Source organism: Manacus candei, unplaced genomic scaffold (assembly GCF_025592945.1).
Source record: "Manacus candei isolate 608988 ecotype Guabito, Panama unplaced genomic scaffold, ASM2559294v1 h1tg000015l, whole genome shotgun sequence".
Lineage (NCBI taxonomy): Eukaryota > Metazoa > Chordata > Aves > Passeriformes > Pipridae > Manacus > Manacus candei.
The window spans coordinates 21,201,536-21,214,457 of NW_026138063.1; the positions used below are offsets into that span (position 1 = coordinate 21,201,536).

At 52.1% G+C, this 12,922-nt stretch overlaps 1 protein-coding gene across 1 annotated transcript; it reads right to left on the reverse strand.

Annotated features, from left to right (window-relative positions):
- Positions 1-1,678: 1,678 nt before the first annotated feature.
- DNAJB11 (DnaJ heat shock protein family (Hsp40) member B11) lies at positions 1,679-12,704 on the reverse strand. The gene is made up of 10 exons (XM_051781801.1): positions 12,591-12,704; positions 11,979-12,135; positions 10,052-10,149; positions 9,040-9,172; positions 8,030-8,172; positions 7,458-7,540; positions 6,903-6,960; positions 6,272-6,383; positions 5,622-5,781; positions 1,679-2,551 (listed from the first exon to the last, which is right to left on the reverse strand). Exons 1-10 carry the CDS (start codon positions 12,656-12,658, stop codon positions 2,487-2,489), a joined length of 1,077 nt encoding a protein of 358 aa, XP_051637761.1. The 5' UTR covers positions 12,659-12,704; the 3' UTR covers positions 1,679-2,486.
- Between the last annotated feature and the right edge of the window lie 218 nt (positions 12,705-12,922).

A 12,922-nucleotide genomic window follows, 5' to 3' on the forward strand; every position in this document is an offset into this window, starting at 1 on the left:
TCACCTTTACAAGGATCCAGGGTAAAAGAGGACCAGGAAATTAGGGTTTATTTGGTCCAGTTTGGGAACAGCATTGCTTAGAAAGGGCTGGAAATCCAGGCTGTGCATGACAGAATTCCCAGCTCGGAGATTCACACTATCCGGATCCTTGTTTGGTCCCTGACCAAGATGGGAACACATAAACCCCCCGGGAAGCATTTATAAGCATAAAGGATCCAGAAACCTGTGGAAATGTTTGAGCAAGCACTGCTGCTGCTGCTGGGAAAAAGCATGGAAGCCCTGGAAGCTTTGTCTGGAGGTGGGAAAGGCGAAGGACATCCCCCCACAGTGGGAGGGAAAGGATGGAAGGAAGCAGGGTTGCCTGCTTGGAATTTGGGGCTTTTTTTCCTGTTTTCCTCCTCGCTGCTGTACAATTCAGGGCTCTGCAGCCATTGTTGAGCTCCCCGAGGAGTCCAGCCCCACAATGCCATAAAAACAAACCACAGGAAGGAAAGGGATTAGCAGGGAAAGGAAAAGCAGCAGCAGGAACAAGGAGCCAGGCCCAAAATAAACCCACTGGCTGCTGCTGGGGGTGCAGGTAGGAAAGGTTACACCTTCTCCAGGGGGAAGCTGGGACTCTGGAGCGAAATCCCAGCTTTTTGGGTTCGTTGCTACAGGTGAGCACTGGCAGCAGGGTTGCAAGGGGCTGGAATAACGGGAATCAGCCCCGTGCACAGGGATACGGGAAGGAATTTCTTTGAAATCGGAGGTTTCCTAGAAATCTGAACTGAGGGGGAGCAGAGGCAGAGCTGCCCTGCAGCACCTGGAAAAGGCTGGACAGCCATGGGCAGAGGGAGCAGCCTCAGCTGGGAATACAGCTTATCCTCAGGGATTTTGAGGAAGACCAGCAGGGAGTCCAAGGGTTTGGCATCCCGGGCTTGTCTCAGCCTGCTGGGCTCTGCCAAGGCAAATGGACAAAGGATCCAACAGGAAAACTTCCCAGTGCCGCAGCTTCCGCTGCGTCAGCTCCTGCTGGAGCCCAGGGCTGGGTGGGACGGGGCTGGATCCAGGGCAGCAGGGACACAGGGGCTGGGCCGAGCTGTTCCCACCTCACCGAGCTCTTCCAGCTCCCACCAGTAAGGAAAATAAACAACAAACCGAAAACAAAACAACCTGGAGGCTCCACCTGCTGCTCCCCAGCTCACAGTTCCGTCTGGAGGCAAACCAGATCCCATCCACTTCCCCAGAAAGGGAATGGGGGGTAAGGCAGCAGCTGGGAGGATCCCACTTTCCAGCCCCCAAGAGCCCTGAGGGAACGGGAAGGAGGGTGGAGCCAGGTGGGGGTCGGGCTCTTCTCCCGCATAACACACAACAGGAGAAGAGGAACCAGCCTCGAGTTGCTCCAGGGGACGTTCAGATTGGATATGAGGGAAAACTCCTTCCCTAAAAGAGTGGCCACACATAGGTACAGCTGCCCAGGGCAGTGGTGGAGTCCCCACCCCTGGAGGGATTCAAAAGATGTGGCACTTGGGGACATGGGTCCGTGGTGGCCTGGGCAGTGCTGGGGACGGTTGGACTTGATGGGCTCGGAGGGCTTTTCCAACTGAAATGATGCCAGGATTTCTCTTGCTGCCTACAAGAGGGAAGCAGGGCCTGGCTGTCCCAGGGAAAGGGCTGTGGAAACACATCACCAGGGAGGTTTTGCCATTCCAACTCAAACACAGACTTTATTTTCCGTCACCTGTCCCGTCCTCACGGAGGACAGAGTGCAGGAGGGGGGAGCTTTTCCAGTAAATGCTGGTTACAGGTGGGGGAAAAGAGGGAGAACCAAGGCCATGGAGCCATTCCCAAATCCCACCATGACCCAGGAGCCTTTGCTAAACTGGAGCAAGGTCCAGTTCCAAACCAAGTGTTGAGTTTTGGGACAACAGGACTACTTGGTAGTTAAGAGAGTCCACAGAGGCCTTAAAAGACTATTCTCTCCTTTCCCAACCATTCCCAATCCATTCCCAAGAGCACCAGTATTCCTGCCCCAAAAACACAGACTCTGAACCAATACCACACCCCAGACTCAGAGGGGAAGGGCTGGGATTAAAAACACCACCCCGAAGCAACAATATTTTGGAAGAGATGGACACAGAGGACGTAAAAAGCAGGAGCAGCTCTGAAAATATGTTGAGATGGTCGAGAAAAGTCACATCAAAATATATTTAAAAACCAGAAATTCCAACCTGCATGGAATTTAAAACTCCCTTCCCCACCTCTGTTTTCCTGCTCAAGGAATCTCTGTTGTTCCAGGACGTGGAACATGATAGGCAGCACCAGTTGTGTCCTGAAAAAGTATTTCCCCCAACTCTGAGCACTTCCATCATTTACAAATTAAAAATCAGCTAAACCTCAACCACTGCCCTCCCCCCCTCCCCCTTTTCCATTCTCCAGTGGAAAGGAGAAAAAACCACAAACAAATCTGACTTTGCAATTCCAGGGAAGTCCAATTTTCCCAGGCATCAATATCCCTGCAATCCATTGTACACCTTCTGCACAGGTCCTTGCTTCAACAACTGCTTGAGACCTGCAAAGGAAAGGACAGAGTGAGTGAGCAGGGCCCAGAGGGGGGAGGATGCCTCCTCAGATACACCTTCCTCACTCCTGAAATCCCAGGCATCAAGCATTTCAAGGAACTGACACGTCCCAGGACCTGGCAGGATCAAATTCTTACCAGAACAGGCTTAAAGGGTGAGTCAGCCCTTAAATCCATAAAAGCTCATCTCCTGGGGTTGGCAGGACAGGGAAGGACTGGCAGGTCTCCTCTGCTGCTGAAAGGGCAAGTCCACCCGGAGCAGAGGAAGCAGAGTGGGAAGAATGGATACATCACATTGTTTTTCCAGGGATTAAGGAGGGAGTCCCCTCTGATTTAATCAGTTTGGCTACTCAGTGCCCTGGGGCCCCTCAGGGCATTGCTCAGACCAGCAGCAAAACCCTCAGAGCCCCAGGAGGGGCTGCCAGGACCCAAAACCAGGGGGAACTCCCCACACCAGGGGGAACTTCCAAGTAACTTTCACTAAAGGAGGACATGGAGGGGCTGGAGCGTGTGCAGGGAAGGGAACGGAGCTGGGAAGGGGCTGGAGCAGCAGGAGGGGCTGAGGGAGCTGGGGGGGCTCAGCCTGGAGAAAAGGAGGCTCAGGGGGGACCTTCTGGCTCTGCAACTCCCTGACAGGAGGGGGGAGTCAGGGGGGTGGGCTCTGCTCCCAGGGAACAAGGGACAGGAGGAGAGGGAACGGCCCCAGGCTGTGCCAGGGGAGGCTCAGGTTGGACATCAGTAACTAAACCAACCAATTTACTTGTACAGAAGAAAATTCCAACCTTTCAGGCATGGAAATCCTTCAGGAAATCCTGCTAAAAGTCAGTTTGTCTCCCTGCAAACCTTGTCCTGCTTGTCTGTCCTTAACTCTTTTTGGCTACACATTGTGCCACCCTTTAAAACCAGGGATTGGATGTATAATTGCCACAATAGCTCTGTTAAAATACTGGAAAACTGGCCTGGAAGTAGTAACTGGAATCAAGAGGGCTCTCTGCCAGGTGAGAACTGTTCCTGCTGATGGGCAGAGACTCCTGATCTCTTTCCAGAAACAGCAGGACAAAGCAAACCTCTCTTCAGGAGCTGCTGATCATTAGGGACAGGTCATTTTCCAGGGAGTGCAAGGTAAGTTCACTTCCCCTCTGCATCCAAGGGAGGCTCCAAGTCACTTCCTGGCTGGTGGGTGAGAGGATGTGGCTCCTGGAAGTGTTGTTCTTAGAGAGGAAGGACGGGGCTGGAGAAAGGGGTACTCCAGGAACACCAAAAAAGTGGGATTAGCACCATTCCTGCACCTTGTTTCCTGCTACCCTCAGTAGTGAACAGGGTATTTCAACACATATCCGAGGTTCAATCAGGAATTCCAACCAGGAATCCTGGCATTTGGTGCTACTGCACTTGAGGCACTTTTTACTGGAGGCTGAAGGCAATTTTTACTTTGAAATGTTGTTGATACCACCAAAAAGTGACAGAGTCAGCTCTGCCCTATTCCACTGGCAGGAAAGAAAGGATTATTTATCTTATTCCAGAGCTCAGAGTGGTGCTCTTGGAGCCAGAGTATCTTCTGACAGCCCCAGCAGCTGGACATATGGTTAGGAGATAAGAAATCAGGACCACAGCCAACAATAAGGAAAAAAGGAGTGTTTTGAATTCTGCAGCCCAGTTTTCCTTTGGATGTGTCCACTGAACCACTGCCACACAGCCGGAATTGACCTATTCCCTCATAAAACTCCTTCAGTCACTGGATGTTCGGAGATATCCAGCACACAGAAAGGCATCTGACTGCCTACCCAGTCACCTTCCCCTGGGAAATGTGGAATTGCTTTAGGAGGGAGGTGCTGGAGAAACACCCTGTGCCCGAACACACTCATGGCAGCACGGTCATCCCTCTGCCCCCTGATATCCGGAAAGGTGTGGGAGGAACTATCACAGACACGGAGGCTTCTGTCACTGCTCCTTGCCCAGTGTCTTCCAAAGTGCCAAAAGCAACAGCTGGAATAACCTCCTGTGTTTCAGAGGTGCTGTTGCCTGATGAAACTTCTAGAAGGGCAGCAGAGCCTGGAATGAGACTCCACAGGGACGTGGCCACTGTGCCCTGTGAGATACCCTCGGAACAAGTAGGAAAGCACAGGGATAAAACCACAGCAGGATCACCCAAAGCACAGCCCAGGGGCACAGCCCTCCCAGCCCAGCCAGCTGCAGGAAGGGCCACAGAACACCCAGAACACTCAGCCCACCAACTGGGCTGCCCATGGCAGCTGGCACGGTGTGGCCAAGGCAGCAGCGAGTGCCACAGGGCTCAGCCCACCCAGGGCTTGGCTTCCCTCCATAAACTTGAGGAGTTCAGGAAATCCACTAAAAAAGCACCTTCAGAGGAAGCCCTGGAAGAAGCTCTGGGGATAGGGATTTCCTGAGGAGCTGCACTGGTACATGCCAAGAACATCTTTGCCCTGTGGCAGAGCACAAGGCCCTTGACGCCCACTCTGATGCAGAGCAGAAGTGACCACAGAGGCTGCTGCAGCAAAGGAGTAGAGGGAATCCTGTCAATTTTAGGATTTCTACATGGTTCATCAAGCTTCCATTTGAGCACTGAAGCTGAGCAGCAGATCTCTCCTAGAGGGAGTAGGATAGAAGGAGGTGTGGAGAGGAACAACCCTTCTCCTGACACAGCCTGACATTCCTTACCCTCGACAGCAGAGGGATTCCCACAAGTCTTGCCTCCAAGAAAGTAGCAGCAGGGGCTGGAAAATCCTTCTGTGATCCCATTCCAGCAGAGGCAAAGCAGAGGCTAAGCCCAGCCAGATGGCCAGCTCCAAAAAAAAGCACCTGCAAACTTGCCAAGTGCTACATTCCAGCAGCAGCACATCCCAACCTCATCTGGCTCCCTACAGCTGCAGTAGCCAAACTTCCCTGCTTCCCAGGGAAATGGGAGTTCAGCACAGGGCATCAGACAACTGTGTTATGTTGTACAAGGGGCACAGGCACAGGAGAGCCCTCCCTGAGCACTCCAGCCCCTGGATCAGCTGTGCCAGGTCCTTATCAGCTCTGGTAGCCTCTGAACACCCACCTTCCCGCTGGTCCGGGGTCAGCTGCTCCTTGGGGAACTCCACATCAAAGGTGATTATTAGGGAGCCTTTGATGTTGTTGTTATCAAAGTTTGGAAGACCCTCTCCCTTCTTCCACAGTTTGGCGCCGGGTTTTGTGATTTTATCCCGAGCAACGTGAACCTGGAGGGAAAAGGAATTTTAGGACATCATTAGTGTTGCAGAATCACAGAATCCCAGAGTCACTGAGGTAGGAAAAGACCTCCAAGATCATCTAGTCCAGCTTGCGACCAACCATCACCTTTTCACCCAGCCCAGAGCACTGAGTGCCACGTCCAGTTGTTCCTTGGACACCCCTCTAGTCATTCCGTGTTGTGTGTGTGCACCCCAGTACTCCAACACCCTTTCCAACCCTCTGGAAAGCTCCAACTGATGTTGGAGCTTTGATCCTTTCCCAAAACCTGTGGTATCAACAGATCCAGGCAGGACATGTGCCAGAACTAACACCAGCTGGGACAGCATGGAAGTGAGACCCACACTTGAGAGCTTGTTTTGGCTCCATGGGAATTGGCCTGGAAGGCTCTAGCTGAGGGAATACTGGATATAACCAGACTCTGAGCAAGCACAGGAGATCTGCAGGTAGCTCTGGGTTCCACAGCACCTTGGGCCTCACCTTGTGCCCATCCAAGTGGGCAATATCCATCTCAAAGCCTGTCAGTGCCTCGACCAGCGAGATCGTCACGTTTGTGTACAAGTCGTCTCCTCTCCTTTCGAACACTGGGTGCCTGTGGAAACGAGAGACATTGAACTTTCCTCCTTCCCCAGAGGGGAAACAGGTCCTTCAGCATCTTCCCTTCTCTTTGGGAGTTTGGAGAATTCACAAATAGGAGGGGAAGTGAGGAATGAATCAAATTTAGTCTCATTTTCCTGTGCAGGATAAGTACTGCCCAATGCCCTTTCTATTTCTAGGGCGGGGAGTGCTGAGGGGTGACAAGTGACTCACACAACGATCTTCTCAGTAGTGAATTTCCTTACAACAGGGAGATGGTGTATTTGTGGAAAAAGGAGGTATTTCATGTGAATCACACCCGGTGAATTCAAGCCAAAAAGATTAAGATGCTTTGATAACCCCACTTCTAACGAATCCAGCTACTCCAGCACCATCAGGGTTGGACATCCTGCCAGGGCTGCACCAACACGCTGCAGGGCAAGCTCCATGCCAGAGTGGGCAACACTGGCCAGAAAATGCCTTGCAAGCTGCCTTTATAGTCAGCAGGAAGAGTCTAACTAGGCCAGGGACTTACTTAAGAACTTTTATTCGGAAGCGCAAATCACCGGGCTCCCCATCCACATGGGGTTCACCTGGGAGAGAGAAGGAATTCAAGGAGATAGTTATTTTTTTTCAGGAACAAGCAGGATATCAAACACAGACTTGCAGCTCACATGTTAAAGGAAAAAACCCAACTAGTTGATCTTTAGATGAATAAAACTCTGTTTAAATATATCTAAAAGACCTTAGGGCTCTCTGGGTGTTGTGTCAGCGGGGTCACACCTCTCTGCTGCTGTGGAAGACCTGCCTGCATGTCAGTGGTGTCCTTCATCTCCTTGGGCACAGGGGATTCCCCCACACACTCGAGCCTGGAGCAGATGCTCCTGCTCAAGTGTTACCCGAAACATCAGACCTTATGCTGGTTTAGTGCCCGTCCCCACCCCCAGCCAAGGGACGCTCCTGGATTTCAGCACATGCAGAGGACACAGCACTTCCAACCACCACAAAGTGGGGCTTGGACACTCCCAGTCCATGGAGAACAGCCTTGAATCATGGAAACGGAGCAGGCCAGAGCTGAGCACACACCCACCTTCCCCAATGAAGGGGTACTCCATGCCATCCCTCACCCCCGGCTCGATCTCCACCTCCAGCGTCCGCTCCTCGTTCACAAGCCTGAAAATGGGAAGAGCAACCCAGCGCTAAGTTTTTAACTCTATTTCAACTTTATTCCAGCTTTTTATGTGTGTTATGGGGTAATGGGAACACCCCCACAAGCTCACATGTACTCTTGCCTTGCTCACATCTAAAACTGGAGGGTCAGTGCTGCCTTTTTGAGGCGCTCAACTAGTAGGGGAGGCAAAGTTAAAAGCTCCTAAATGCACAGGCAGTACCTGGATGTGTGACCACAACATGGCATTCCCTTTCCAGCTGTTCCCAGCTGGAAGCTGCGTGCTTCCCCAAATGTATTGAACCAGATTCAGCTGTGGCACTCCCACTGTAGTGGGAAACCTGCGTTAGGACTTCCCACATTCCCCAGTTCTTACCGGGAATTCAGGCACTTTCCCCCACCTAGCGGTCGGTTTGAGAATAAACATCCCTATATTACTCGGTAAAATCATAGGATTTAGGGTTCTGAGCAGCAGTGGAGAGCACTCGACTCACTTGACGTTGGGACACTCATCACAGACGACCTCCTGGGTCATCTGGAAGCGCCCAGGCCCCAGCTGCGTTGTCCTCATCTCCTGCCGGCAGTTGCATTTCCGTTTGCCCGGCGCCTGTCTGGCCACTGGCTTGTTCCTGACAACCTGCAGGGAAGAGGGAGAGCTTGGTGCCAGCACTCCTGGGGCTCCACAAGGGTCTGGATTTCTCAAACAGCCTGAACACAGAATGGTTTGGCTTGGAAGGGACCTCGAAGATCATCTAACTCCAACCCAGCGCCACGTTTTCGTGTGTGACCTCAGCAACACACCCCGAGTTTTCACCTTGTGGTCAGGCATTAAACACCAGGAAAACTCTCCCTGACACCACAATTGCCATTTCCTTTCCTTTTCCTGCACACCTTTCCACACAGGAAAGGGAACACTGGCATGGAACACCTCACACTTCGGTTGTGACACTTCCCTGTCCCACAGAACAGGGAAATTATTTGGGGTTCCCCAAACGCTCAAAGCACAAAATCAGTCAATGCAAACACTAACGTGCAGAATAGGAGGGACTGTCAGCACCAGAAATGGAATTTGCTTAAAAGAAACAGCAATTTTCACATACTTTTCCCAATTATATAATCCAAAAACTTGCAGTGACACGTTTGGCCACATAGAGAGACCATGAAAAATCCTCGGTGTGGTTTTGAAGGAATTGCAAAGTGAATTTGCAGCTTATGAACAGGCCCTCAAATATCATTAAATTCTACACCTGCACTAAAAAAGCTCAGCTAGTGACTGACAGCCAATAAATAAGTATTATCCCACTTTACAGAGACACAGCCAGATGGAAAAGGTGGATAAATGTGTGGTTTCTTCAGTAAACTACAGCAAAGAGCACCACAACACCCCCCATGGGCAGACACTGAGAACAGGAGCATCTCTTGGAGCTCTCTTTTTTGGGGGGGAGATATTCTGAGCACTGGTCAGGCACCTCAAACCTGGCAACACTCTGGAAAGTGAACTTACTTCTACGAAGTTCCCTGAATACACCTCCTCCAGCGTGACCTCCAGGTCCACGATGATGTCACTCCCTCGGGGAATGTTCCTGTCCTGCTGGCGAGGGTTCCCTCCAAACATGAATCCAAAGTCCCCAAAGAAGCTGGAGCAAAGCACATGGGTTAGTTCAGGAAGGAATCCTGGGCAAATGCTTCAGTCCCCCTAAAGAACAACCTCCTCACAGTCCTAAAGCTCCAGAGAAAGCTCAGGAACCTCCAGTGTCCTCCTCCAGGACACTTCAAGCAAAGGAGCCACTTTGGAAAAGTTTCCTGTATTACAGAAACCAGGTTTGGGAGCAGGAGCATCTCAAAATCTGCCCAAGGGAAGTCCCCTCTGATCTGCTCTACTGCTCAGCTGCCACTACAAGGTGTAAACTCTAAGCAAGTTTGTTTTCAGTGGTTTGAAGACAAAAGGGATGAAGAAAAATTCCTAGAAAACCTGTATATTGCCCCCCACAAGCAGCGCAAGTTCTCATTCAGGATCACAAGAGATGAGCAACTACAGGAATGACTTCAGGAAGTCTGTGCCTGGCTGATCCAAAGGGGCAGAAAATCAGGTGCAGGTGCCTTTGGACTGTAATGCTCCAAATTCTACAGTTGCTTTGTTGCTACAGCAACATTTTGCAGAAGGGGAAGTGTCCCCAAAGGGCACACGAGGTGTGACAAAAGGTTAAACCTCAGTCGTGCACAGGGAACTTGGGAAAGTCCCCACATGTTTGATGCAGGTGCTGCACCTGACAAATCACCCACAGGGCTGTCCATGTGGGAAGTCACCCCTGGTTCCTGTTTGCTGCCCTTGTAGCGGGGAGTGGTGCACAACCAAAGGGAGAATGTCACGTGGGACACCCACTGGAAATGTATTTCCTCAAATGCTCCATCTCACAGCACATCAGTGACCTGGATGGGGTAAAACCCACGAGCTTGAGCATCACAAAATCAGAGCTGCAGCTGGAGAACAGCCTAAAGTGGGAAAAGCTCCTTACTGGGAGAAGATGTCTCCATGGGAGCTCTGGTGCCCGTCCTTCAGTCCCTCCTCACCGTAGGCATCGTACTGCTTCCTCTTCTCCTCGTCTGACAGCACCTGGAAAACACATGGAAGCAGGAAAGGCATCACCTGCAGCTCAGGGCAGTTGTTTAACAAGGCTCTGAAGGCCACAGGACTCTGCACTTGGGGACAACCAGAGAGGCTTTATGTCACAGAAGCCTTGTCTAGGACTTGCTTGCTGTGCTGGTCTAGAAAAGTTAAACATTTATCACTTAAACCCATAAAAAATAACATTCAGTTTATTAAAACAACGTGGAAAATATACACACTGAGTTTATCTTAAATATTAAAAACAAATTAGAAGGAATAACTCAGATCCTAAAAGGACACACTGAAAAAAAAAATCGTATACCACCACCCCTGTGGCTCAGTCTTATATTCCCTGATTGCCCAGGGATGGTTCAGTTTAAGTCTGAACTAAGGAGCCCCAGCTTTGAGACAAAACTAAAATGAAGAGTTTTCTATCTGATCATGGAGAAATAAATTTCAGCTGGTTCTCTCACTAGCTCTCATTAGCTTTAAATTTGGACACCTGAGGAGCAGGGGAGCACCAGGGATGGAAGCAGGAGCCAGGCTACAAACCCCTTCCCTCTGCACTGGGTTCCTCCCAGAGGATCCCAACCTCCCACCCAACCAGACTGCTGGAAGCACTGCTGGGAATTTCTGCTGATGGAATTTTGCAACACCATCTTCCAGGGTCTCTCTGCTCCACAGGGAACAGCTGGAATCCAGCAGTGACAGAGGACGACAAAAAGGACAGAAAACATGGAAGAAACAGGTCCTGTATCAACCTGCCCAAATTCCATTGGATGGAATTACAGCCAGGAAAAGTAAGGCTTTGACTTTAAGCCTTTGGGCAATGAGATAATCTATGTGTTATTTATTAAATGTCAGGGATCACTTACACCCCACAGTATTATCACGGAAACAGCAGGAATCCTCCTGTATATGTGACCCACGGTTATTTTTCCCACTGAACTCCCTCTAAAAGCCAAGCCTTTCACCTCCCATCAGCTCAGGCTAATCCCAGCCAGGCCCTGCACACACACCTGTCCCTGTGCAACACTGGGAGCTGCTGCTGCTCCATTTCTGGGAACAAATTCCCAAGAACTTTAACTTGGTGCTCCTCTATTTCTCCCTCAAATTCCAAACAACTCGGTGCCTTGGCTTTCTCCTGGCTGGGAGAGGTGTTGGATTGTCCCGTGGCAGGAGGAGCCCTCTGAGCAGCCTGACAGCATCTGGACTTTGGGTTTTATAGGGAAAGTGCCTGAAATTCCAGGTAGTAACAGGGGAATAGATGGAATTCGATGTAGTAACAAGGGGAGAATGGAAACTGATGGGGGGGGAGGAAGGAAAGGCAGGAATTTGATATAATTGTGGAAGGTCCCTGTCCATGGAAGGGGGTGGAGTGAGATGATCCTTAAGGTCCCTTCCAACTCAGAGCATTCCATGATTCCATGAGAATAAAAAGTGTAGGATAGAATCCAAAACAGCAACAGGATGAAGACGGAATTTGATGAGAGGAGGAGAAGGAAGGAAGGGAATTTGATATAACTGTGGAAGGCCCCTGTCCATGGCAGGGGGTGGACTGAGACGATCCTTAAGGTCCCTTCCAACTCAGAGCATTCCATGATAATAAAAGATGTAGGATAGAATTCAACAAACTGACAGGGAGGGCATGGAATTTGCCATGGTAACAGAGGGAGGATGGATTGCACCTGCACCTTATGGAAGAGCCTCCCCGTTCCCTACATTCCCTTTCTCATTCCCCTACAGAATGTTACAGGACGGATCCTCCCGAGTCTCCCTGGCTCCACGAGCCCCCCTCCTGGCTCCAGAGGGACACCCCCGGCTCCAGGTCTCACCTCGTAGGCAGCTCCCAGGTCCTGGAACTTCTCCTGCGCTCGCGGGTCGTCGGGATTCCTGTCGGGATGGAGCTGCAGCGCCAGCTTGCGATAGGCCTTCTTAATGTCCTTGATGGAGGCGCCACGGGAAACCCCCAGGATCTTGTAGAAATCCCTCCTGCAGGGGGAGAGAGAGGAAGGGAGAGGGAGGGGAAGGAGAAGGGGATGGGAAGAAGAGAGAAAGGGGAAGGGAAAGGCAAAGGGAGAGAGATGAGGTGGGACACGCAGAGGGAGAGGGAAGGGGAAGACAAGGGAGAGGGGAAGGCAGAGGAATGGGAAGGGAGAGAGGAAAAGGAGAAGGGGATGGGGAGAACGGGATAGGAAGGGAGAGGGGATGAGAAGGGAAAACGGATGGAAGAGAGAGGGCACGAGAGACAGGAGAGGGGAAAGGGATGAGGGAATGGGGTCAGGGGATGGGATGAGGGGAATGAGACGAGAGGAAGGGATAAGGGGAAAGGGAGAGGGGTCCAGTCAGCGCCTCAGCCGCCGACCCCGAGCGCGAGGGGCCCGGCGCGGCGCCGAGGCTGAACCCCCGCACTCCCCAGTGCCGCGGGCGCGTCCCAGCGCACTCACCCCGCGGCGGCCTCCCCGCAGAGGCAGAGCAGGAGGAGGCAGAGGCGGCCGATCCAGGCGGGGGCCATGGCGGGGCCGGGCCGGGCCCTGAGGGAGCGGCGGCGGCGGCGACTTCGGCCCCGCCCCCTGCCTGGCCCCGACCAATGGGAACGCGGGGTGCCCGCAGGCAGCCAATGGGAGCGCGGCACCGCGCGCCACCGGCCAATGGCCTGCGCACACTTCAGCGCCGCCGGCCAATCGCCGGCCGCAGCGTCACCGCTCAGCGCGACGCGCACGCCTCGCCACCACTTCCCTCCGCGCAGCCAATCGGCGCGCGAGTCGCTTAGCCCCGC